Here is a 24,474-nt window from a genome sequence, read left to right as displayed (position 1 = left end):
GCTAGAGGCAAGCTCACTTGATATGATACAAAGTATTTCATAAATCCAGTGTCAAATCTTGAATTATATATAAACTTGTTGTATCAGAAATGGACTTGGAACTGGTTTGGTTTTGTGTTTATGTAATAAGCATCACTACCAAAGTGTGAAAATAACAGATTAACTTTCATGTTGATTGAAAAGAAGGCAAGTTGTTGGTTCTAAAGGTGCCATTGTTATGTATACATCCTTCATAAGCACTGCCTTTATGAGGTAAAATGATGTTTTCTCAGTGTCTGTTTTATGGAGGTACATTCTAGGAATACATGTACACTCGTTGTAAAAGTGAACTGGAATCTAGAACTAACTGAGTAACTGACTGTGTGTAGTGTACAGTAGTCTTTCTGCAATCCCGGACGGTGCACCTGGGCATGCAAGCTTGGTTTTCTGAAGTATTGGGGAGCAATTGTAATGCCAATTGCCCCTACTAGCCACCTCTGTTTGCAACACAATTAAACCAAAGATTGATTGTGTGCCTGGTGGAGCAAGCCATTGTACGAGTTGATCGCTTTTCGCGCCCTCCAGCAAGTAGGCTTTTGTTGGCCCTGCCCTAGTAGCTCAAGGGTGTATTTTGCGCACTGTGTATGGGCTGACTCAAGCGTTCTATTGTGTCTTTCAGTTTGGGTTTTTCTCTTCAGCAAGCAAACTCTAGTATGGATGGGAATCATGGAGTGTTCCATTGGCTTGGATCAGTCCAGTAGGTTTGAATAGCCTGTTCAGGAATGCCTCAATTGCCTCATTCTGTGTTGTCGTTTCATCATAACAAAAAAAGGTTCTTCACTCAAAATAGAGAAATATAGCCTAGGTGTTAAACACGTTGCCCGATGGTTATAAATCAAGTTGTCATTTTAACATTTCGGTGCCAGGCAGATAGTAATCTGAATGATGTGTTTCACATTTTGGTGAAGAGAGAAGAAAACCTTGAATTCTGAAGAGAAAAATTGTGTGACCATTGAGAGGGTTTTAAAGGAAGTCGACTCCATGGAAAAGTTCATTTGACCCTTCAAATCCCACTATTTATCTGATTGTGTATGAACATCCAGCGCTCGATAGCCGAGGGCCTTCGCAGGAAAGTCGGTCAATCCTCAGAGATTTTACTCCACACAAAGGGCTTAAGTAGAAATGTGGTAAAAGAAAGTAGTCGTCAGAACATGGGAACCAGTTGCAATGCTACTGAGTGCCTTTGAAATATATTCATATCATATACTTACGCAGAAAATTTATGAGTTGACCGGCACTTTTTTTTTTAATGTCAAACAAAAATACTGAAATTCAATTTCCCTCTGAACACAAATCAAATTAGACAACATGAAAATGGAATGATACCTGCCCGTATCAATCAGACTCTCCACGTCATGGGGTCAGCAGAACTCTTCACAGGTGTTGTAATTGACAGTTATGGGGCGCGTAGCCACATCTCATAAAATCTGCATGTATTTTTTTTTTTCTTGACTGGCATTGTGGGTAACCTATTGGCATGATGACAGGTGTGAAAAAGCTCGGCAGGAACAAAACAACAGAAGAGCCGCCTTACAGTTTGGCGGAACCCCTTTACGGCGATCAGACAGAAACTATCCAGTCCAAATCGGATTATGCATGTTTCTGGGTCGTTTCGCCGTGCCATTATGTGCATTTTGGCAATGTTGCAAATATTTTGGCCGCTCGCCTGCTGGTGTTCACGACTGCGGTGGCATTTTTATTTAATAAAATATTAATACTTACTCGTAGCAAGGGTGACACAACTGTGATATTAGATAAACAGACTCGGGTTTTATATAGATCCTCTTGATGTTATAACACAGATTTTCTGTTATTGTTTTTAATACTCAATTGAAATTTTGTTTTGCCATCGCTCGGTTTCTGTTTAGTTATACTTTCGTTCAATTTAACACTTAAATGTGGAATGTTATCACAACATTTGTGGAGGCTTGGCAGACTTAAGTTGCACATTTCATGTACCAACGTAGACTTTGCTATTATTGTTAATACAAACTTAATTATAGGCCCTTTAACAACTTAGAAAGGTGCACTGTCTTAACACTTCCAAGCAATTGCTCGCTGCTAACAAGGTTGGCATTCCTCCATAAAGGGATGTAAAGTGTGAAGTATTTTCAGAGATGAATTTAGATGGGACAAATGAACTTACTGCAATACAACCCATTGAAAAGTGTCAGCCCAGAGACAAGTGTCAACATTTTCTAGCCTTTCTATTTGGTGCAATAAGCTACATGTAGGACAAATTGTAAAGTGGTGAACAACTGCAATGAAATCCAACCCAGTGATAAAATTGTCCAGTGGTAAACAATGCAATGAAATTGGTCTCAGTGGTATGGTGGTATACTACGTGTAAGAATGCATTTCTGCCACCTTCCACCTTTGTATGTTGTTCTACTTTACCTAGGTAGGCTCCGTGCTAATCCATGAGGACCCACCCTATTAAGGGATCTGGCACATGGGACTTCTTTATTGTTTGATCAGGTGGCCCACCCCCTTATCCTTCTGATATTTACCAGTGTACAATTTTAAACTCTGATCCCCTACCCAGAACCCTCCTCCCCTCAAATCCAAGCACAGAAAAACAAGAAAATCTATACAGTCAATAACCGATAATAAAAGATTGGTGTGAACATCTTGTTCGGGGGTGAATAGGTTTCACCCTAATGCTTTACCATGGGGTGATCCTTTTGAATTGGAGACAATGAGGCAACCTCTAATAGAGGGACTGCTTTGGTAATTAGGTGTTGGCTCCATTGTTAGCTGATTATTTGTTCATGGTTAACACCTTGGTTTCTAGAATCAGCACATCACAGGGATGTAGTCTCATGGCTCAATTAAAGAATTGCCTTTTTTTGTGTGTGGTAGCCACCTGGGCACTTGTGCAGAACAGGTGCAAATAAATTAAGTTGATATGGGGGCTCCGCCGACAAAAGTTTAAGATCCATAGTTTTTGGTTTATGATACCATATTGATTAACTTTGAATAGCTGCCTGTATGTGGAAAGTATTATGGCCAGTTTAATTAACTCTGATAAACTTTAGATGTTGGGTTAAAGGCTGGGTTTGTACTGGGGTCAGACACTGAATCAACTTCCTCACTCGTCCTTTTCTTAGCATTGACACTCTTTAAATGTTTTAAATAATGTCTTAAATAATGGAAGTAATTCCATGATCCAGCGTAATTCCGCCCAGATTTGTCACAAAAAGATCAGATGTTTGTATGTATCCACAGTCACTGTCAATGGTAATGAGAGCATTGCAACATAATTGTATTTCTCTATGCCCCCCAATTTCCCCACAAACTAATTCAATTATGTGTCATGAATGTTAAACATTAGCTAAACACAATATGGAGTCTCTTGATATTAAACTGTAAGCAATGATCTGAAATGTGTCTTTTGTGTACACAACCAGTTTTAAAAAGTAAGATTTATTGAAAATGTGTATCTAGCGTGAAAATTAACAAATTTAGCATCAATCATTCAATCATTATATAATATTGGTTAAAATGATTAATACTTTTATCTTTTATAAACATAGACCTTCAAAGACGTTGCTTTCTCCCCTCAAAACAAATAAATAAATAAATAAATAAATAAATAATTAAATAAAACTCCCCCCAAACAAAGGGATTGTGCTTTATAAGTTATTCATCACACATCAATTCTGCCATTTTGATTTATTCTTCCCTCTCTTTCTCTCATTTGTTTTCATTTGCTACAGGGATTTGAGCAAGAACCAGATAACGGAGTTCCCAACTCAGTGGCCAAGCATCAGCAACCTGACCAGGCTTCTCATGTAAGTATCTTTATTACAGGCAAAGAACACCTTTTGTCTGTGGAACTGCTCGATTGTTTTAATACCATTCTGTGAAAATTTCATTTCAAATAAATATCAAAACAATTGTAACAGAAAAGAAATAAACACTTTTAATTTTAGAACGCAGTGTTGAATAATAGCGGCGAATTCACTCGAACAATGTACTCGACATAATGATTGTTGCGTGCCCTCCCCCGCTGGCTGGCCGGCTGAGTGTGCATTTTTTACGCTAGTGCATTTCTGCAAGATCGTACCCATTGATCTCTATTACACGATGGGGAATAGTGCACACGTGCGTGGGGAATGAGGTTGTGTGTGAGCTAACGTGTCACAGTAACCTCATTCCTCATGTATCCACTATTATTGTGCCCACGCTGGCTGTACATGTACTTCATCGAAGCTTGGCAAAAAAAGTACGAAATAATGGCGACAAAAAAAGGAGACCATCTGAACAAAAATACCTTCAACTGAGTGGCCTGTGAGGTCTAAGCTAGACAGTTTCCATGTTTTCCTACCAGTAATTGTAGCGTCGATGTCCAGACAATGCCCAAAATACGGACACGTATTTTTTGCCCAAAATCCGGACACGTTTTTTTTTTTTTTTTTTTTTTTTTTTTTTTTTTTTCTCTCTCCCAATAGCTTGTTGTGGCGTTTCTGATCATTAAAACAAAAACATTTAAGGAAGACCACCCTTTTTTATGTTACATTTAAGTAAGGCCACCTTTTTTAATGACACATTTATTTTTGAAACATAGTCAGAAGATGAGGGAAATCAGGGTTTTTTCAATTTTTTTTTCACTGGCCACTATAAACATTTGTAGCTGTTCTGTTGATGCATACAGGTAATTGTTATTTCACAACAATGCCTGAAAATGAGCTAATTAGCATTGTAGAGAGTAATAGAAAGATCGGTATAGGGAGCCCAAGCTGCGCTCGCCCTAAACATTTGGGAGATGCTACTCTTTTTTTAAAATCAATGTTGGCATCTCTGCATTAGCAAAAGCTGCACTGCTTCTTACCAAGTAAGTTTTTGTGGTCGTTAATTATTCAGAGTAATTAACAAAGGTAGGCCTATACCCTCCTTTTAAGTTTAACGGATTTGGGTACTTTTCCAAAATGTCCATAGACTTACATTAAACTTACAGGGTTTGAAGGTAATGATAGTGGAAAGCTTCCTTTGAAATATTACTTACTGAGGTGCTGTAGTTTTTGAGAAATTAGTGAAACAATGTCATGAAAAAAAGTTTGTAAATGCTTCAAATAATTTTGGTCTCATGAGACCAAAATTATTTTCATGACATTGTTTTACTCATTTCCCAAAAACTACAGCACCTCAGCACGTAATATTTTCAGGGACGCTTTCTACTATCATTATCTTCAAGCTGTGTAAGTTAAGTGTAAATCTGTTGACATTGTGTTTTTTGTCCTACAAAAAGTACATACACCCTTTAAGGCAAACGAGATGTCATCAAATGCGGGAAAACTCATTTGTTTGAGCACTCAGAACTCTCCACTCTGAACTCCCCTCATCGTTGTATATTTATTGTTTACATCTTCACACCTTCTTGTTTACTACTGCCCCTATTATCACCAGCAATGTGTTTATTTGCTTGGTAACTGACGACTCCCCATTATTGATGACATTATCATGGTTTTGGTTTAAGCATCTGTCTCTTGCTTTATTTTTTTTATTTTGTTGCGGAACGGAGCACAACAGTCAACACTCCTTCCAATCTGCTACTTGTTTTCTATGTTGAGTCTTTCTAACCTGTCTTTTACAACATGTACGTGGGTGGGAATTAAATTCAGACTGATTTAATGTAATTTTATTTTCTGAACATGGGCTATCTCACGCAGGGAATTTTATGTCCATATTCAAGAGAAATTATGTCTGTCGTCGGACAAAGCGTACTTGTCTCTTCTTTTTTTTTTTGATTGAAACGATTGTTGCACTTAACAAAAAGAAAAGGAAGACAAAGACATATATTACAGAAAACTAAAGTGAAATTAAAAATTTAGGTATTGAGTCAAAGTATCTTCTTGAGACCCTCCCATTACATAGTGAAAGAAATAAATCTCATTAATTTTATAATATTTTTGTAAATTAAGGCCCCATCGCATTAATTTTTATATTATATTTTTTTTTGTATTGGAGCTCCTGTCCCATCCTGAGGGGGAAATATTCAAATATGAATGCAGGGGAGAAGGGTGGACCCAGAATTGCATCGAGTGATTTCATCGACAGGACTTGCACTTTGTGATTAAGACCACTCAGATTTACTCCATGCTCTGATTAAAAGCGCCTTCTATATGCAAGAACGGTGCACTACCATCAGCCAGGGGGCAGGCAGAACTCTATGGGATGAGCCAGTTTTAATCATAGTGTGGATTAACATAATGTCACGCTTCAGGCCGTGCTTGTGCACTCTCTCCCGCGCTTAGCTCTTCTTCGTCTCATCATCCCCCCCCCCTGTTGTGTATGTGTGTGTAGCTTTCCAAAGCCATTGTTTTATGACCGTGGACTTAGCCAGCACATGCAATTGGAGCGGTTTGCCCCCACTACTGTACACATAGAGGGGAAAGTAGAATTAGCGTAAATGATTTGGGTCATCTGGCTTAGAGGATAAACCTCGGACATCCTGGTGCTTTGGGTTTCTAGAGCAAAATCGCAGAGGCGCATACTACAGCGAGTTTGTGTCTGTGCATAGGATTTCCAACACAGCATTTAATTCAGCTGCTCATATATTGGTCTTCCTTATTTCATTACACTGTATTTAAAAGAATAAATATGGCAACGGACATCTACTCCAGCTCATTAGCTTGAGTAACTTTCAACGGCAGTCTTTGTGACATTGTGTCAAAATGAAAAATGACCCCCAAATGAAAAGCCAAGACTAACCTGTCATCCAGTAAGACTGAGACAACAGAGCAAAGAAGTATGCTTTTGTTTCCAAACCCAAATTGAAATTTAACTTATAAACAGCACATGACAAAGAGCCTCTTTAATGTGGCAGACAATCTATGGCAAAACCCTGTAAGATCTCAGCCCTTCAAACTACAGTTAAGGTGAAAACAAAAATGTCTGTGTTGTAGTCCATTTTATCTGTATATTGGATCATCATACATGTAACATAACTGAATTCTCTCAATAAAACAAACATTGATCCACATAGATCCTGTGTACAAACAATGTAAATAACACAAATATGTTATCACTTAAAAAGGTTCCAGTCACCTCCTTCAATGCGGTATAGCTCTGTATGGCACCTTTCAAATTGATGTGTGAAATGATGAATTTCCCATTTTCCCATTTCGCGGCCTGTTGGTCCATTGTTGTGCCCCCATTGTCTCGCATCGGTGAACACTTTACCACTCTCTCTCTCTCTCCCTCTCTGATCACAATCCCTCAGTTGTCAGATGAATGGGAAAGCGATTATTTGATTTGTGGAGTCCATCTGGGAAGAAGACTTGACTTTGGATATTCAGCCCTACTGTACAGAAAGGACAGGCCTCCAATTAACCCACCGCACACACACAACAATTGTCGTGGTGCCCTGTGCCTTCGCTGTAGTGCCTTTGCAAAAATACAATACAAATTTACCATTTCATTATGTCATACATGTAGTAGAAGTGCCCCTTGTAAGTTGCAATTTACTTATACCAGATGAAAATTGCTGTGCCCTTTCCAAGTCCGAAATTCAAGACCTGTAAGGAGACTGTTCATAATGAGGCTGGTCAGATTGTACGATCACAAAGGTCACAGGGTCAGTCGAGGTCAATGAATAGGGTGCGTATTTTATTTAATAATACAACTGCAATGTCTAAGCCCTGCTAGTGTTAAACCATCTGCACTTACAGCACCCTGTAAAGCGTGCGACTCTATGGACCAAAAAAAAGCACAGAATTCTGTGGTAAGCAGAGCCATGAAATTGGACCTCAATCACAATAAATAAATGAGGTATTTGCAGTACATTTTGTGTATGGTGTAGATAAACCTAAACCTATGGAATAAATTGTCATTGTTTATCAACATGGTCTGCTAAATTGTTGGTATGTGTGAAAATACTCCTGGGTGTTCAGTAATTAGTGTGTATTATTATTATGCACTCATGACTGCCCTTGATTAGTGGGTTTTACACAAGTAGATTCAAAATGGTCATACTGGATGTGTCCAGTCTTCACTTTTGTAAATTTATACAATTCGGTTGCGTATCTACGAATGATTAATTAGACCAAAAATTCACAACAAACTGTACATTGGGACTAATTGGTCGCATACATAGAGATACCGTTTTGGTTCTTGGAGATGGTTGACATTTAAATTGTTTTTATTATTTCTTATTGTCAAACGACAGCAAGTGACCTTACCCTCGTTGTTATTCGAGCTGCAAGACAATTATACAATGTGATGTCATGTAAAGTAAACACTCAGTGGAACTCTCAGAAATGACTCATACTTATGCATTACGTGTAGTGCTAAGTTTAAGTGTAGATGGGTAGATGTTCAAGCAGCATTGTCAAAGCAAAATTATGCCTATCAGAGTTAGGTTACCAGCCAAAATTACAATACCAATTGTACCATTTGTGACCGGTATCACCCTCATAGGCCTATATACTAAGCAGAAAACCGTTGAAGCCGCTTATGAAGTTTGACCCATGTACCCTTTATTCTTGTACATGTCCACAGTTGAGTTGAAGGTTTGGTCTTCCATTTGGAAGAACATCTTTGGATCCTTCTCCATAGCGATCAGAAGAGTCAAACCTTACAGAGGGTCCCCAGTGATCGTCAGAGTCAACAACATTTATGTTTCATAGTGAAGGGAAGCCTAATTATAAACACGTTCAGTGTCTGCCCTGATAAGAAACATTCAAGCGGCATTTAGACTGGACCCCTAAGCCCTTCCAACATTCTCTATAGTCTTTCCTGTGCCTATGCATGTACGTGTCTTCCCGATAAAAGCCTGATGCTGGTGTGCCCAAATCAGGAACATTCTGTCGGCCATTTTGAGGACGATCAAGCAAGGACAGGGTAGATTTTTTTTTTTGTTAATCCCAGCTGTCACTTTTTCAGAGGCGGAATTGATCGAAGAGTTACCTTCACCTGATGTAAGTTGTGGGTTTAGGGTGAAGCACCTGAGTATAATTAAGGGGACAAGTTTGTGAATTACGCAGCATCCAGTCTCTACTTGTAGGGGGTTTAACCTTGGACCCCCTTCATGTCCCCTAGTTACTAGTCTAGACTCTCTTGAATGGAGAGTCTTTGTGGTTGACATCCTAATACAGGTCTGTATGTTTTCCCGTCTGATTCATCCAGGATAGCCTTGTACAGGGGTTTTCCTGAACACCTCAGCTTACACAAATCTCTTGTTACAAACTATCTTCTTTTTTCAACCGCTGCCCCCCCCCCCCCAAACGGAATGAAAAAAGGAGAAAGTGGAGGCTAGAGAGAGACCAAAGCATTCTCAAAGTCCCACAAAAAAGTTCCCCTGTAGGGCCTACATGTATTATAGAAATAGTAGTGGAGTTTTACATTAAAGTAATTCGAGGCGTTAGAACAAAGTGAAACAATTTTAAGACATTTTAATAGTTATGAGACCATTTTGTGTAGCATCTTTTAAGGGTTTACAAGGTGCTGCAGTGCACTTATAGTTGACTTTCTCTTTCGGTCTAGTCATCATGATGTGCCATCATACAATCAAAGGGGCCAGACTATTCACCCTTCTAGCCTCACTATCAATTCCATTCTTTTCAATGGAAAGGGGGACATTAAACAAAAGGGCCGCACTGCAATGATTGTCTATTAAACCCACAAGTCGACGCATCTCAGCCTCTTTGATTGAGTTGCGAGCCGACATTTTGACTCATTGCACTCATGTGATGAACGGACACTTGTTCGTTGACAGCTCATGATGAGTGCATTAGGTATCAATCATTCCTGGCAACAGGCCTTACTGCGCTCCCCCATCTTCAAGGGGACCAGAAACACAAGCTGTGTAGAAGACGTACTTTGTACACTTTGTACAACATCCAATATCAACCCTGCATCTCTTGATGTTTAAAAACAAATTGCCTGTTAAAGTGTCTCTTATCGGCTCAGTACCCATCTTTTCCTCATGACATTTCAAATGTTTCCTGTACTTCGTATTTACACAGTTTGGATGAGTTTGCAAAGAGGGGGGGGGGATGTACATGTATTCATGATAATCACCCTGACTCTGACTCAGCGTAATAGGTCTAAATAAGTCTCGTTAAAAGTAGAAGAGAAGGAAACCTGAAAGGCAGCAGACATCAAGTTTGTCAATCAGTCGCACCTGACAGTTAACCCTGCCCTCTCGGCTGATAACAAAATACCTTAGCACGCATTCTGTAGCCAATAACCAACTTATTCTTATAACAGGAAGACCCTCGGAGGCCTTGGCACCTTGGACAGTTTGGGATTAAGATCTGATATAAGGCTTAACATCTCACCGACACCTGAGGGCTTGCTTCCCTTCAAGGAGGATGGGGCGACCAAGCTTGCTCCTTGAAATTTGTCATCACGATCCCTTCACTCCTCTGTTCTTGGTGTCAGAGGAGACGCTTTATGATTGTCTTCCTCCTGACTGCTCTTTATTTCAACAACATTTTAAGTCCTAAATCAAAAACGAGGGCGATTTTTGTTGTCACTTACTGTTCAGTACTTTGGTTGGCTCATTGAATTTGAGACCATTTATTTAAAGAGAAGTGTACAATGTGTATTAAAGTTGGCATACTGTTGGTAATTACTAAAAAAAATTAATGACAGACAAAAAAACATTTAGAGGAACTAATCCCTTCTAAGGAATGTGGTTTAAGAGAAAGGGATTCAAACAAATGTCATGAATGAAACATTTCTCAAATTGTGTATTTTTCCAATGACGGATTATTTAACCTGCTTTGAGACATAACTGATCCAGATTTTCATTGATATCTCAAAAACGCTACCACCTTTTGAAATTAATTTGTTTTCAAGGTTTTACATTCATAGGGGATTAAAACAATCAAACAGTTCTTAAAACCAAACCAAACGTATACTACTTTGCCTTTAAAAGTGTGTTAAGGGAACAGAAGTTCAACCTTTAAAAAGTGCACGTGCCTTTGTTTTCATTCCTGGCAGTCTATTCCGCAGAAAATAACACCTTCCCTGAATTTGATATTTCCTACTGAATACTAAGTATCTTCCAGACATGGGTTGAATGTTTTATGTCGACAGCCTCATCCTGCTGAGCTGTTGAACGGAAACGTATGTTCAAAAATATTTGTGCTAGAGTCGCGCGAAAATTGAGTAACGGGTATACGAGCCAGATGGCCGTATTTAGTGCAATAACTCCTCAATATGGTATGGTGTACACGTACACACATGTGTAGCAAAGCTGTTTGGTGCAGCGACATCCAGGAGCATGGTCCTGTGTATTACTAGTAATTCATTATTGGTCTGGGACTTGGGGTATCATTGCACTTCCTTTTTGGATCAGATTGTCTATAATGGGTATATTTAAACCTGAGTACCCAGGGTGCTGGGTACCATGACCAAGGGGTTAAGGAGGCAGTGACCTCTATGTTTTCCTCAGACTGTCTGGGCATGACTTTTATAAAGTGTGATGCTAGCAACCGTTGAACCCTATGCCTGAATGTGAAAGAAAATGCTGACTAACAGTTGAAAAGAGAAAAAACTGAAAAAATCAAGCCTGTAACCCTTTTTTGCACTCGTGCCATAGACCTTTTCGCAAATACCGGGGCGCGCGCGTAAAGCTAGGAATTAGGTGCATTGTGATCTTGCTGGTATCCAAATTTGATCCATATATATCCCACAATGCACCTCATTCAACAGTCTGCGCGTGCGCATTGGTATTTGCGATAAGGTCTATACATCATGTAGTTCCTTTTGATTGGTAAGTAAGTTATTTGTGACAGCTAGTTGTGTTTTCCTATTTCCCCCCCCCCCCCCCCCCCCCCGAAAAAACCACACACACAATTAGTAGACCATTTCGAAAGTACCCATTGCGCAAGCGTTAACTGTGGAATGAGATACATGCTGCCCAAGCGAGGGATCAAACTTGATCACTAGCTAGACCAGCATGCACCGCTTTCCACGCCTAACTTGAGTGTACCGAGTATTTGCGATCAGGTCAATGTACACTGTAAAATCTTGCACAAGAGTTAAACTGCAAAGTAACAGCGGTTTTGCAAATCTTTCCTTGCAGGCAATTAGTCTATGTAGTGAACGTTATAGACTCCGCCCTTGCGGTGTACCCGTAGGTATTTGTCATACACGCGATATTTTACTCGGTTTCCGCCCTTGTAGTTTCATTGCCCAATGAAAAGTTCATGTTTATTTTTGTTTGAACATTGGTATTTTTTTTAAGTTGCGCTATACTCTATGGTGACTTGTAATTTCTGAAACAAGTTTGAGTGCGAGCTTTATCTTATCTGCATAGAGCAGGCAGTATTTTGTGTTAAAATTGTGCGGGGGGGGGGGGAGTGAAGCAAGGTCAGGTGATACACACTTTCTTAAAAGTTCTTTGAAAGAAAAGAGAGCACCCAGTGGTAAAAAGGTGGGATCAGGAAAATGGTGTCTTTTAAGGTTTTACCTGTACTTATGGAAAATAATTGTAGAAGTCATGGAAATTATTCGTTGAAGTCTTGCAAGATAGTTGTTAATCTTGATAAGGTTTTGTTACATTTAGTTCAAAGCTGCACTGATTGTTATTATAGAGTTTTTATTATTTTTTTAAGGCTTTGTTAGAATTTGAAAGACATAGGACTGGCCTAGAATTTCACCCTTGCAGAGGCAATGCATTTGTCCCTTTAATACTAAAAAGGGAGTGTCGCTTGGAATATTATAAGGGGCACCAATGTCATTTTGAGGTCAACAGGAGCAATTTCCTTCCGTGGTTCTGTTTCTCTCCATACAAATCATCTCGGAGCTGGTTTTTTGCGTAAAACACGGTGGCTTTCAGAAGGAAGAAAGTGTGTCACTCTGTCCATCTGCACCAAGTTCAGTCACGAGCCTTTTCACAACACACGAGATCTTACAAAGGACAGGGTTACGTGATCTGATCGCGTATATAATGTATTATCCATTCATAAAAAACCGATGCCCACATGCCGAAGAAAGAAAAAAGAAAAAGGTCCTTCGGAACTACTTGAGGATATGTTGATGTTGCATAGGCTATGATTAAGGATTCCTCCAGTTTGTCACTATCGATGTCGGCCCTTGTCAGCGGCCGTGACAAGCCCGTCATTGATCAAGCACCCTACCCAGTCATGCTCCCAGCTACAGTATTGGCTGATGGGATATGGAGAGGGCACCACAGGGATTCGTGGTGTGCCCTCTTTTTTGAGTTAACTGGCCTGACCTATATGCATACTAATCATGCATCTACATCCCAGGGATTGGATGCATACAATGACATCAACGCAGTCACAGCCCCCCTTTTACGAGCTGCGCATACTACAGGGATGAACGTTAATGTACATATATCGTACCGGGCCGACAGTGCAAGAATATTACTACACCATGGTTGACTACATTAATCACCCGACCCCTTAATCCATATGTTCACGGTAATGTCCTTAATGGATGGTTGGCGGCTATTCAAATCCACCAGTTTTTTATAAAATTTTGATGGACTGTTCTCCTTTCTGAAAGAGGTAATCACTCAATTCAGTTTGAGCTTTTCAATATTTCCCTTTTGCCAAAGATATTCTTACAAAATGAAATCTCCTTTCAAGTCAGACAAACTCGATGGCTTTTTCAAGAACATGAAAAACTCATGGTTTGAGCCACGGATGCACCACAGCTTCCAATTGCTCCCTTTCAAGATAGAGGGAAATTGTCTGTTTTATTTTATCAAGGTTCTGCCAAAGATTTCTTAAGTGGTGGAAAAACGTTTTCCTGAAAACCATTTCCCTGAAAACCATTGCGAGATGGTTCAGTTACATACATGTAGTCATATAAATAGATTCAAATCAAAGAAGTGCTCAAAACAAATGGCTTGGGGTACCTTTTCTACTCGCAAGTTCCCAATTTTACTTTTGGTTGAAAACCTTTGAAATGAAATTGCAAGTGTAATTTTAAAGTTTCAAAAATGTGTGGTGGTCGGAAACAGAGGAAATTCTTCCAGTGATGTTTGGGGAGTCCTGATTGCTGGGGTGGTTTTCTCGGCACTGACCACTGTGGGCAGAACCCTGTTTAATGATGCAATTTCAAAAGGAAAGCTGAATTATACAAATTCACAACGATTTGTAAAACCAAGGGAGTCTGCTAAATAAATGTTGTTTTTTTTTGTTTTTTCTTTCTCAATGCGGTGTCCTCAGCACCATTGCTGTACTCGTAGGATGAATGTGTGCTAACACATACAGTTTCATCTATGACTCATACCTTCCCAAGAGAAAACATATGCTGCCATTATAAGGTACTGAAAAAGAGAGAAGGAAAAAAAAACTGGTCGGGTCGATACAGTGTTACTTTGGAGGGGATTCGGTTACAAAGCTACGTGGTAGTTTTTGGAAAAAATATGCAAGTTAAATGGGTCCCTCTTTTTGGCAATTCCGTTTGGGTTCTGTTCTGTCTGATGATTGGGAGGAAGGCCTAGTTACACAAGGGCTGATTTACCAGTGAGGGGGTTTTGGGTTACAGGTTTTAGAGAAACCTGATTTGGAATTTACTGGGGATAAGGTGCTGAATTTTGTTTTGTTCGATCTGGGACAGGTGAGCCAATCGGATCTCCTGGGAGCGGTCATATGATTATAGTCATTCAGTCTGATTGGTCTTGTTCCTTTTGTGAGGGCTAATATTTGGGTCACCTATTCTTGTTGGGAATTTGAAGGATTATTTGGGTTTTTGAGTGTTTTTTTTTATGGGGGGTGTTGGGATGTGGGTGGGGGGGCTTTTTGGGGAAGTTGGGAATATTGAAATATTGAAGGTGGTTTTCAGTCTGACCATTCTGCAGAGATACACATCGATGTATGACGGCGGGTGTTTCATCATCCTGTATGATCACCGATCACTTACTCGGGGTGTGAACTATGTCATGCAGAATTAAAAAAAAGAAAAGGAAAAAGGTTAAAGGCACTTACCTTAGTAATGATCAACTAAAAAAAAAAAAACATCTTAAGAAAAAAGAAATCTCATTTGACCAGTGACTCATTTGGTGTCTGCCAGCATCTCTTAAATCCCTTCCACACAATTAAGTCACCTGCCCCAATCTTCTGCTGATTGATGGCCGAAAAGTGCACGCAACATCTGTAAGTTTCTAAGTTTGGCTGCAAAGAATGAGCACGCCCTTCCTTTTGGCTCGGTCCTCTCTCTCACTCTCACTCTCTTCTTACACAAGCCTAGTTTGAGGTAATCAATAAGCACTTTGGGTCGTTCTGAAGTCTTCTCTCTTTTTTTTTAGGGGTTACTCCATTGGCCAATAATTCTAATGTCAATATTGTCAACCTGCAGTAATAGTGCACAGCTGAGGTTTACGGTGAAGAAAAACGTACCGAAAGAATTCAAAAGTAGTCCAATGTCATAGTGCCATAAGTCTTATTTTATCAAAAGTTTCACAAATGAAAGACATTTAAGAGTCTCAGTCAAACCATTGTCAATTACAATAAACCGGAAAGGACATTCAATAGTTGATCTAGGAAGTTCAAAATGTATGAAATGGTTATGATTTAGTCAGAAGCAATGCTATCATAACGTGTAAACGCAAAAATCTCCTCTACCTACAGTCGGCATTTATAATTTCAGTTAATTCCAAGTCGTAGATTAAGTTGCATTGCGCTCTCTCAGCTATGCGGAATGCCAGCGTTAGACATGCATAATTGTTCACACATGGGAGCCGTGTAGTGTTTCATCCCGTCAGAGCGTAGTGGCTGAGTTGCGCAGAGAGTCAAGAGTTTCTCAGCAGATGATGATGATGCAGGTGACACAGTCCAAACCTGCTGCCAGGAGCACCCGGACAAAAGCTTGCTTAATATGGACAGGGCGTGGCTGCTTCTCATTACCACTCAGACCATTGGTGTTAGCAAGAGGGGCATCTAGGTGTCGTTTGAATTTCTATTTGAATTAGAAGAGCCCACTTTGACATCCATTTACTTTCTTTTTCAATTGAAAAGTGTACCACACTAATTGGAAATGAACAAATTGTACACCCTGTATTTCAGCAAATGTTGACAGCCCTTTGGCTGCTAGTCATTGGACTTCTTTTGTTTGTGTCTTTCTTTGGGTATGTTTTTCAAATTTCCTTGGCTGAAAATTCATACCAACTAGTCAGAAATTAACAATGCTCTATTTACCGGCCAAAATACTGTGTGATGTTGTTGCTTATAATGACATCCTGCTCAGTAACTCAATGGAACACATGCAGGTGTTGAAACATTTTTGCTCATTGTTGAAGTTAAAATATTGTATGTACATGGCATCACCATTCTGCCACATCAACAATAAGCAGAAACTCATGCCGGGGATCTTTCCCGTCACGTTTCCCCTCTGGAATTCTAAAAGCAGAAACTCTCTGAAGTGCTTTCTTACTGGCGATATGTAAGGGGGGAGGGAATGGTGTATAACCAATAACCTGTGATATGTCCTCACTCCGCGATCGTACAAAGGGTGGAAAACAGAAAGCAGTGGAATTAACCTCCATAGGGACACCCATGACCTACATAACACTCATTGCACATGCACATCATGTGAACTAAATTTACATTGCACACTACTGGCTTCACACTAATGCGCTATAACCCCAACCCATAAACTAATAACCTTAATCTCTTTAACCCCCCCCCCCTTCTTGAAATGGGGCGAGCTTTGATTTCCCTGTGGTGCAGTGGTGTTCCATCCCTTATCTCATCATCAGAGCCGGTAAGTACTGGGCTGTCTGCACTGCGCTGTTCCCTTGCGGAGTTCCATCCAGGAATATTATGGTAGTCATTATACGGGGGCAGGGCGCATAAATACACAAGTCACAAAATACAGCTAATTTTCTGAGGGGAGACCCTGGATCACAGTTTTGCGTTGCAAAGAATTGATTAATCCGAAACACTATGTGGACATCTGCATGAGATGAAAAGGAAAGGAAAAAGAGGTTGAATAGGAATGAAACCTCGCACCATTCGGGTGTGTTTGGCTGTATGAGTAGGCCTCCACATGTCCGCCCTCCTGACATACACTTTAAACATTGAGTGTGTTAGACGCCACATAAGTGCATGCAAAAATACCAACTTGCAAATAATATTATCCAGTCAGTTTTTATTGTCTGTAATAAGCACTGACTTGACTTGATTTGGGCGCCTTCATTTCCGAAATTCATTCGCCAAAGCCTGCTCCACTCCTTAAGATTCAGAGTCGGGAAACTCTTATACAACTTAATCTACAATGATCCAACCATTACAAATCAGCAATTTTGGATTCAAGATCGTTTTTTTTTTTCCTGTAAATTTCTTGCATAGTACATCTCAAAGTGCCCTACCCCCTTCTCTGCTTTTTTTACGGTAAGCATCGACTTTCCCTCGACTCGTATGGAGTTTGTTTTGTTTTGAGGTGTGTTTTTTGCACAAATTTTCCTGCCCTCCTCTTTCCGAGATGGTTTTAGAAAGGGCCAGTCGGTCGGCTCACTCAAGTATTTTCCTTGTCATCACGCTGCGTAAATGGACCGGGCTTGTCTATCTCGAGTGTGCACTATTGATCTCCCGGACAATTACGGGTCATAAATGTGCCATCGCTCCTTCTAGCCAAGTTTCATTCAGGTCTTTAGAGTAACGTGATTTAATAACTGATGAGGGACATGTCATGTGATACCCCCTTCCTAGATCACAGCCGAGGTTTCGGACAAGTTCCCTTTTTTTGTTCCTAATTAAAGACGGTTTTACTGTTTCGGTAGTCGTAGTGATATATTTTGGTTGTCATTTGATTAACTGCCGAAGATCTTTTTGAGAAGGAAATTTGTATTTGTGGATAGTGTTCTCCATCTGGACGGAAATGTATTTTTGAAGTTGTTTTTAACTTTCTGATAATGATCTTCAGTGATTCTAAATGAGCACTTCAGGAGGCATGGGTAGGTAGTGCATAGAGTTGCCCCTTCTCTATGCCTAGTGGGACTCATGGACAAAGGGTTACCTTCATGAAATGAATGTAGAATGAGATGTCATCACTTTCTGTGGTGTTTTTATTGAGGTTTTGAAAAGACAACTCTGAAAAAAGGTGGCTGTGGCATCCTAATGAAACACGCCTCCATATCAGATTGTGGCTCCTGGAAGTAACCCAGAAACACCTCAACAGCGCCCTCACAAGGCCTCGCAAAGGAGTGGCCAGATCTATCACTGGAATGATTGACATAATTATACCGTTTGCCCCATCGGATGAGGCAAGCCTCTAATGTTTCAATGAATCCACCGGGCCACTTCGTCAGGTTCAGACAGCCGACACCATGAAGTGTGCAAGCAGTGTCGCTACCCAAGTCTTCCTTACTACCGGCGCTGACATTATCAGTTTTCTTGAGACGCCGTAAAGGAGTTGCATACTTCCTGGTGGAAAATCGTGTACATGTCAATAGTGCCTATCCCTTTCACTGCACCACGTCCAAGTCACTACTAGCCAATCACTCAGTGTGCCAGCTTTTTTTTTTTTCTTTTCTTTTTTGATATTATAACGGCCATAGTCCTGAGAATTCTTTCTAAATCTTGGATTACCTTATTCCGTCCAGTCCCTTTGGAATTGGAAACCCATACTTTTGGTTCGCATACCCCCAAGATTTCCTTTCAACCCAGATCTGTTCAATTTGATTGTGAAAACACCACTTGCCCACTTCTTTTGAACTGGAGCAAGAATCGGAAATTGATATTCTCCAGTTACTGAATTAAATCTTGAGAGCAAGTAAGTTTTTTCCCAAATTTAGTGTATTCAGAATACCTCAGTAGTGAAATTAATGTGGACGTACGAGTGAAATCACTATGCTGCCCAGAGCGCCCCCAGATGGGGAGACTGTACCAACCTCTGTTTTTACCTCTTCAAATCAATGTTACTTGCATGGTTTCAATGAGACCTCTTCAAAATCTGTCTTCAAAACTTAATAACAAGTTGCAAATTAACCTTAATTTTTTTTCGGATGCAAATCAACAAATGCCGTGAACATGGGTTGGCATAATTTATGGAAAAGGAACAAACATGCAAACTGGTTTGGGCAACCAGTTGAAACAGATGTACGTCGCGGAATCTGCTTTTCTGTGTAGTCGGTGCACCCCGGGGCGAATCGTCCCACCTCGCTTGCATTCAGAAAGGCATGTCTGTCATTAGTCAGACATATGGAACCCTAGAAAAACAAGGCCCCCTCACCATCAAGTGCAAATTTCATAAGCGGAAGGGAAAAGGCACGGGCTATGGAAATGTTGGCACTATTACATTTGTACCTGATCATTTTCACAAGTCCTCAAAGGATCTCTTTTTTAGTGTTCTTGAGCTGGTCAGTTTTTACAGATTTAAACAAAAAATTAAGTTGTCCAATATTGGCAGGGACATGGGTCTAGCCCCTATTTTGTTTAGTTTTAATTATAATGTCATGACCTGGATACGAACCCCCATTCTAAAAACACCAGTGCTTGGATCCTTTGAACTAGACTGCTCGGCCACACCAGCCACGTAGAATCAGTACTCATTATGGCTTACATGGAACCTGACACAAAATGAGTGTGAAAAAAAACATTCATGAAATTATACAGGACTGTAGGGGCTTGAATTTCTTTTTTCTTGGTCTAAAAAATTTAAGAGTACAATCATTTTGAGAGGTACAGAGGGTGACACTGTGTTTAACAAACTGGTAGCTCATTTAGCCCCGTTTGATGTGTAATGAAGACACAGAATTGACTGTAAGTTTTAATAACTAATTGATGATCTTCCTCTGTGGAAATCTATCTGCTTGTAGTTTGTAGTACCCCCGAGGCAACGGCTGCAAGGTAGCCCAGATTCCTTTATTAAAGGGCTCAGGAATTGACTTCAGAGGGCTCAGGGAGATCACGTCTGCTCTTGCGAGCGTCGCTGAGAGTGACTTTCGATCCGAGGAGTCTTCCTTTGATCCGCAGAGTGCGTCACCCTGATGTCATTTGTCAACGCTTCTTGATTCATTTCCTCCATCTTGTGGAAGAGAATGTAAACAAGCCATTGTTGGGTGGCTAGGCCCTTTAATTTCTGAGCGCTTCCTTTCGAAGGGGGGCCAAGCATCCCGGACATGTCTGTCAATCGTCGGCGCGATTGCCGGGAGGTGCGAAAAGACTACCTGAGTCTGATGGGGAAGACCAAGCCCATATGATTCACTACTAAGCCCCCCTCTCTCTTATCTGTTTCTTTGCAACGGGGCAAAACATTGCCTTGGAAGCATGGATTCGTCACTCAGTCCTGGAAACACATAGTGTTGAACTTCATAGTCAACTGAGTCAATGTCCATGAACATTAAATAATGGTCACATTTCACCTTGTGTTGTCGGAGAAGCATTTGGAAGGTTAGGCTGACTAACACTGGGTGATTTTTAACCGTGAATTTAGTGCATGCATGCGAAGTCTACTTTGGAAGGGCCGCATTGAAATTCTGTTCATTTTCTACGTACCCAATACTGTCACTGCTAGAAACCAATTTATTACAAGTGGGCAAACTACATGTTATACAGTGTATAACACAAAGCAATTAAAGATTGCCTTTGAAAATTTATGAGACATGCACATAAGCACCATTGGATTTGCAACATTCTGAATAACGCTGTGGGCTTGAATACCTTGAGCTGCGGCGTGTTTTTTTTGTGTGTCTCCCCTTCTTCTTCGGCCGTGTTAAGAAAACTTGCCCTGCACTCATCTCAAACAAATAACTATGAAGCCTTCATGAAGAATTGCCATCCCTGGAGGTTTTTTGCGTCTGTCCGCTTATGATATGCGCTGCTTTTCCTCACTGATGGACGTCTCATGAATACTTCATTAAAAAGTCGACATGGGTTGAAGAGATCATTTTGAAATTCAGCACAGCGCTGCCTCAGTGTATGGTGTTTCATACCTGAGGGGTGTGATGAAGTGTACGGCTAGTGTGAGTTCCCCCGTAAGCGTCCATTTACAATTTTGTTTAAAACATTTCTGAAGTACTCGCTGCATATTTGCAACCACGGCCATATCTCATGTGCCGATGACTCATCCGAACGCAGGTGAGCAGATCTTCATGTCTTTACACGGAAAGCTTTCAATTTCTGTCTTTCCTCCCTATAGAACTTTTTAGGGGTCTCTATCTCTCTCTCTTTTGCTTTCTTTCCCCCAACCCCCTTCGGCAAGTCACTTTTTTTCCTTAAGTACTTCAGAAATTGTAACATCAACTCCTCAGAAAGACTTTATTGTTGACTTGACATTTTCTCGATGCCAAGGTGCTCTCCTATGAATGAAATGTCATCCGAATAAACGCATTTCTTTCCCGCTTTTCTGGTCAAACTGTCGAGAGGTTTTTGGTTTAGGGGGACGTAGTAGAGAGATTCAGTTAAGGCTTGAGGGATTTGGGGAAGAGTGACAGTGACACGACAGTAAAATCAGCATTCAGCAGAAGTATAGAAGCTACTACTGGAGAAAGAAAAAAACAGTTAATCAGAGGAGATTTTTGTGATTTCTCTTAGACTTAATAGTACTTGGCAAATTACCAAAGTTTTGTCATAGGCAGGGTGTGATCCCTTGCTATATACATTTATGTACGACTTCTGACTGTGTTTCTGGCTGCTCAATGTGCATGGTAAACCCTTATACACTGAATGTCTCATAATTCAAAAACCGTAGAAACCGTATCAGTAGAAACATGCGCTATTTATAAGACCAGGTACATCCAAGCCTGATGCTTCCCCAAGGCAATGAAGGTGATTGCCTTGGTGCCCTTGAAATGGTCCAGTTTAAATTTACCATTCCTTGTGTGGTGTCCTTTACCAATGGTAATGCCTTGGTGCCCTTGCCCTTTCAAAAACGAAGCATACAGGTTTGTTCATGTACATCATAATTTTACTTCACCCATTAATAGTTTAATCATTTCCCAAGATTCGGTTACTGTTTTGCCTTTCCTTTCTCAATTCCCCCAGTCAACAATTGTCAGAGCCACACGTGTGACAGCTGCCCCACAAAACCGTTAGAAGATGGATATGTCACGCTGCGAGGATATATGGGTCAAGCGATTTCAGTTAATCTCATAATGCATAATTGATGGAGTGCTAATCTTACAGGCAATTTGAGGTTCTTTGCTAGTTCGCGTACTTTCCAAGTGCGCCAAATGTTAAACGGAAAACCAGACCTAATTTTATTCGTTAATGACTCCGTAATGACTCCGTAATTATAAGTATGTGATTGATTCTACGATAGTGTTCCACCATTTTGACCCCCATCTTTTTGATAATTTTCCCTGAACGTTTCATTCATTTTGTTTCTGAATGGTAAGGTAAGTTCTCCCGGGAGCAAAGCACTTCTATTTTGAAAGTGATACTGCAGATAAGTAGGTGGTTGGAGATAAAGGCCGTAAACAAAACTATAGTTGTTCAGTAACCTGAGTGTGGGATATCATTATCATGTTTAAAGCACAAGCTCATTTTTATCTACTCACTAGCTCACAAGCAATATCAATATTGGATTTTGTTAATGCTCATTTAAAAAAGAAATTGTGATTTTAAGAGTAGTTTTTGCTCAAAAAAGTGTGGTTCGAAAACAACCACTAAAAGGCGTAAGAAGTTTCAACCATGAAGTTTATCTTTGCATGAGTTCTTTTTAAGTTTAATTTCTGTACAACTAACCAAGCCAAAGTCTGGTCAATTTACTTCTTTTTTTTTAAATGCAAGTTTCCCTTCGTTGGCTACATAGTCATGTTCCTTAAATCGTAAGTTCATAGTGACTCATTAAAGAGTAACTTCTAGTACTGATTGAGGGGCGTGATAGATTTGAACCATACATCAACTTGTCCAAAACAGATGTGAAAATAAAACACACTTGCCTGTTCGACGCGATAAAATGATGAACCGGTGTACAAATATCTAGGGCAAGTACCAAACAAGTGCACTAGAAACTTTGTTGTTATGTGATATAAGGGGTTGAAGAGTAGAGCAAACACAACCTCTTAGTTTAACTGCCTCTCTGTTCTCTCTCCTCCACTCCACTTCCCTGGTTGGTAGGTACCAGAGCATGTACCAAAGCAGCTACTAACACAGGGAGCTAAACAGGTACCAAAGCAGGTAGCTAAGCAGGTACTTGTCTTGGTGCAAGACGTTTCTCGTTTTCCTTTTATGCACAGCGCGGCCAACTCACCAACAGCACCCGAATCGACCGCCACACTCACTCACCTGACTGAGTCCACTCAGTTTCTTGCGGGGCGGTGAGTGGACTAAGTCAGGTGAGTCGATGCGGCGCTGTTGGTGAGTTGGCCTCGCTCGCTGTGCGTGAGAGGAAAACGAGAAACGTCTTGCACCAAGACTAAACAGGTACCAAACTAAATGTGGGTACCAAAGCAGGTACCAAACTAAATGCAGGTACCAAAGCAGGTGCCAAACTAAATGTAGGTACCAAAGCAGGTGCCAAACTAAGTGTAGGTACCAAAGTGTACCTAATCAGGTACCAAACTAGGTAAACAAGGTACCAAAGCAGGTAAGCAGGTACCAAAGTAGGTACCATTGCCATTGGTACATTCATTACATTTCTGAACCTGGATGGGTTTGACATTCTTGATGAAAATACCTTGACAGTTTTTGGCTGCTTTCTGAACAAGTAGACACTTTCACAAGTGACTATTTATTGACAATCAGCATTACATTTGAGGAGGACGTATAAAACTCAAAAAGTGCTCATATTTGAGACATTTTCTTCTCGCCAGGTTTCACTTACTTTACAGTTATACACAAAATGAAGAAATTCAAGGGCGCTATCGCAAGCAAGGTCCAGCATTACCAGTCACTACATTTCATCATCAGAGCACTCTCCTCCCAGTTGTGACCTGGTGTATTTTAATCCTTAACTATTTTGACAAGTAAAATGACACATACATTTCTTATCAATCAAAACCAGAATGGGGTTTTTATTTCACAAAATCAATGGTGATGAACCCTGACATTAACAAAACTGTCAACTCTTACCTGTTTTTAGACGCTGCGGCACTACAATTCCACCAAAATAGCCTCATAAATTTAATCTAGTTTACGCCAACTGCAAAGCGTTTTAGTCACTCAGGAAAAGTTTGAATCCGCGTGGATTAAAACATTTCCTCCAGGAATCAAACGATTCAACACATTTGTCACTTTGAATTAAAGATGTGTCTTTAAAAAATTGTCTGGCCCGTGTCCTACTGTCCTCATTGAAAAAGTTTTCAAAGTTAGCCTGCATTGGAAAAACGGTAAGAGTTATTGCTTGGTTGAGTGGATCGTGCGTGCGGGGAGTTTTATCAGGGAGGGCCCATATTAGAAGCAAGCTACTCAATCACTCACTGCTACACAGATGGTGTTCCACTCAACAGTACATGTACGCGGATCGTGGCCTTTTTCTCTGAGCGGGACCTCTATTCCCCCAGCATTAGGGGTGTAACAATTAGTATTTTTTGGGGGTCTCGCTGCTGCAGCTGCAGGAATTAAG

General features: G+C 40.4%; 1 protein-coding gene across 2 annotated transcripts in view; it reads left to right on the top strand.

The window, feature by feature from the left end:
* The window catches only part of LOC117306911 (leucine-rich repeats and immunoglobulin-like domains protein 3), an 81,644-nt gene that overhangs the window by 26,370 nt on the left and 30,800 nt on the right, over positions 1-24,474 (top strand). For both annotated transcript variants that reach the window (XM_033791479.1, XM_033791480.1), the window contains one exon: positions 3,759-3,833. In XM_033791479.1, the coding sequence (XP_033647370.1) occupies positions 3,759-3,833 (75 nt within the window). The remainder of the gene's footprint in view (positions 1-3,758; positions 3,834-24,474) is intronic.

This window comes from Asterias rubens, chromosome 2 (genome assembly GCF_902459465.1).
Source record: "Asterias rubens chromosome 2, eAstRub1.3, whole genome shotgun sequence".
In the NCBI taxonomy this organism is placed as follows: domain Eukaryota; kingdom Metazoa; phylum Echinodermata; class Asteroidea; order Forcipulatida; family Asteriidae; genus Asterias; species Asterias rubens.
This window is presented reverse-complemented; position numbering and strand designations above follow the sequence as displayed.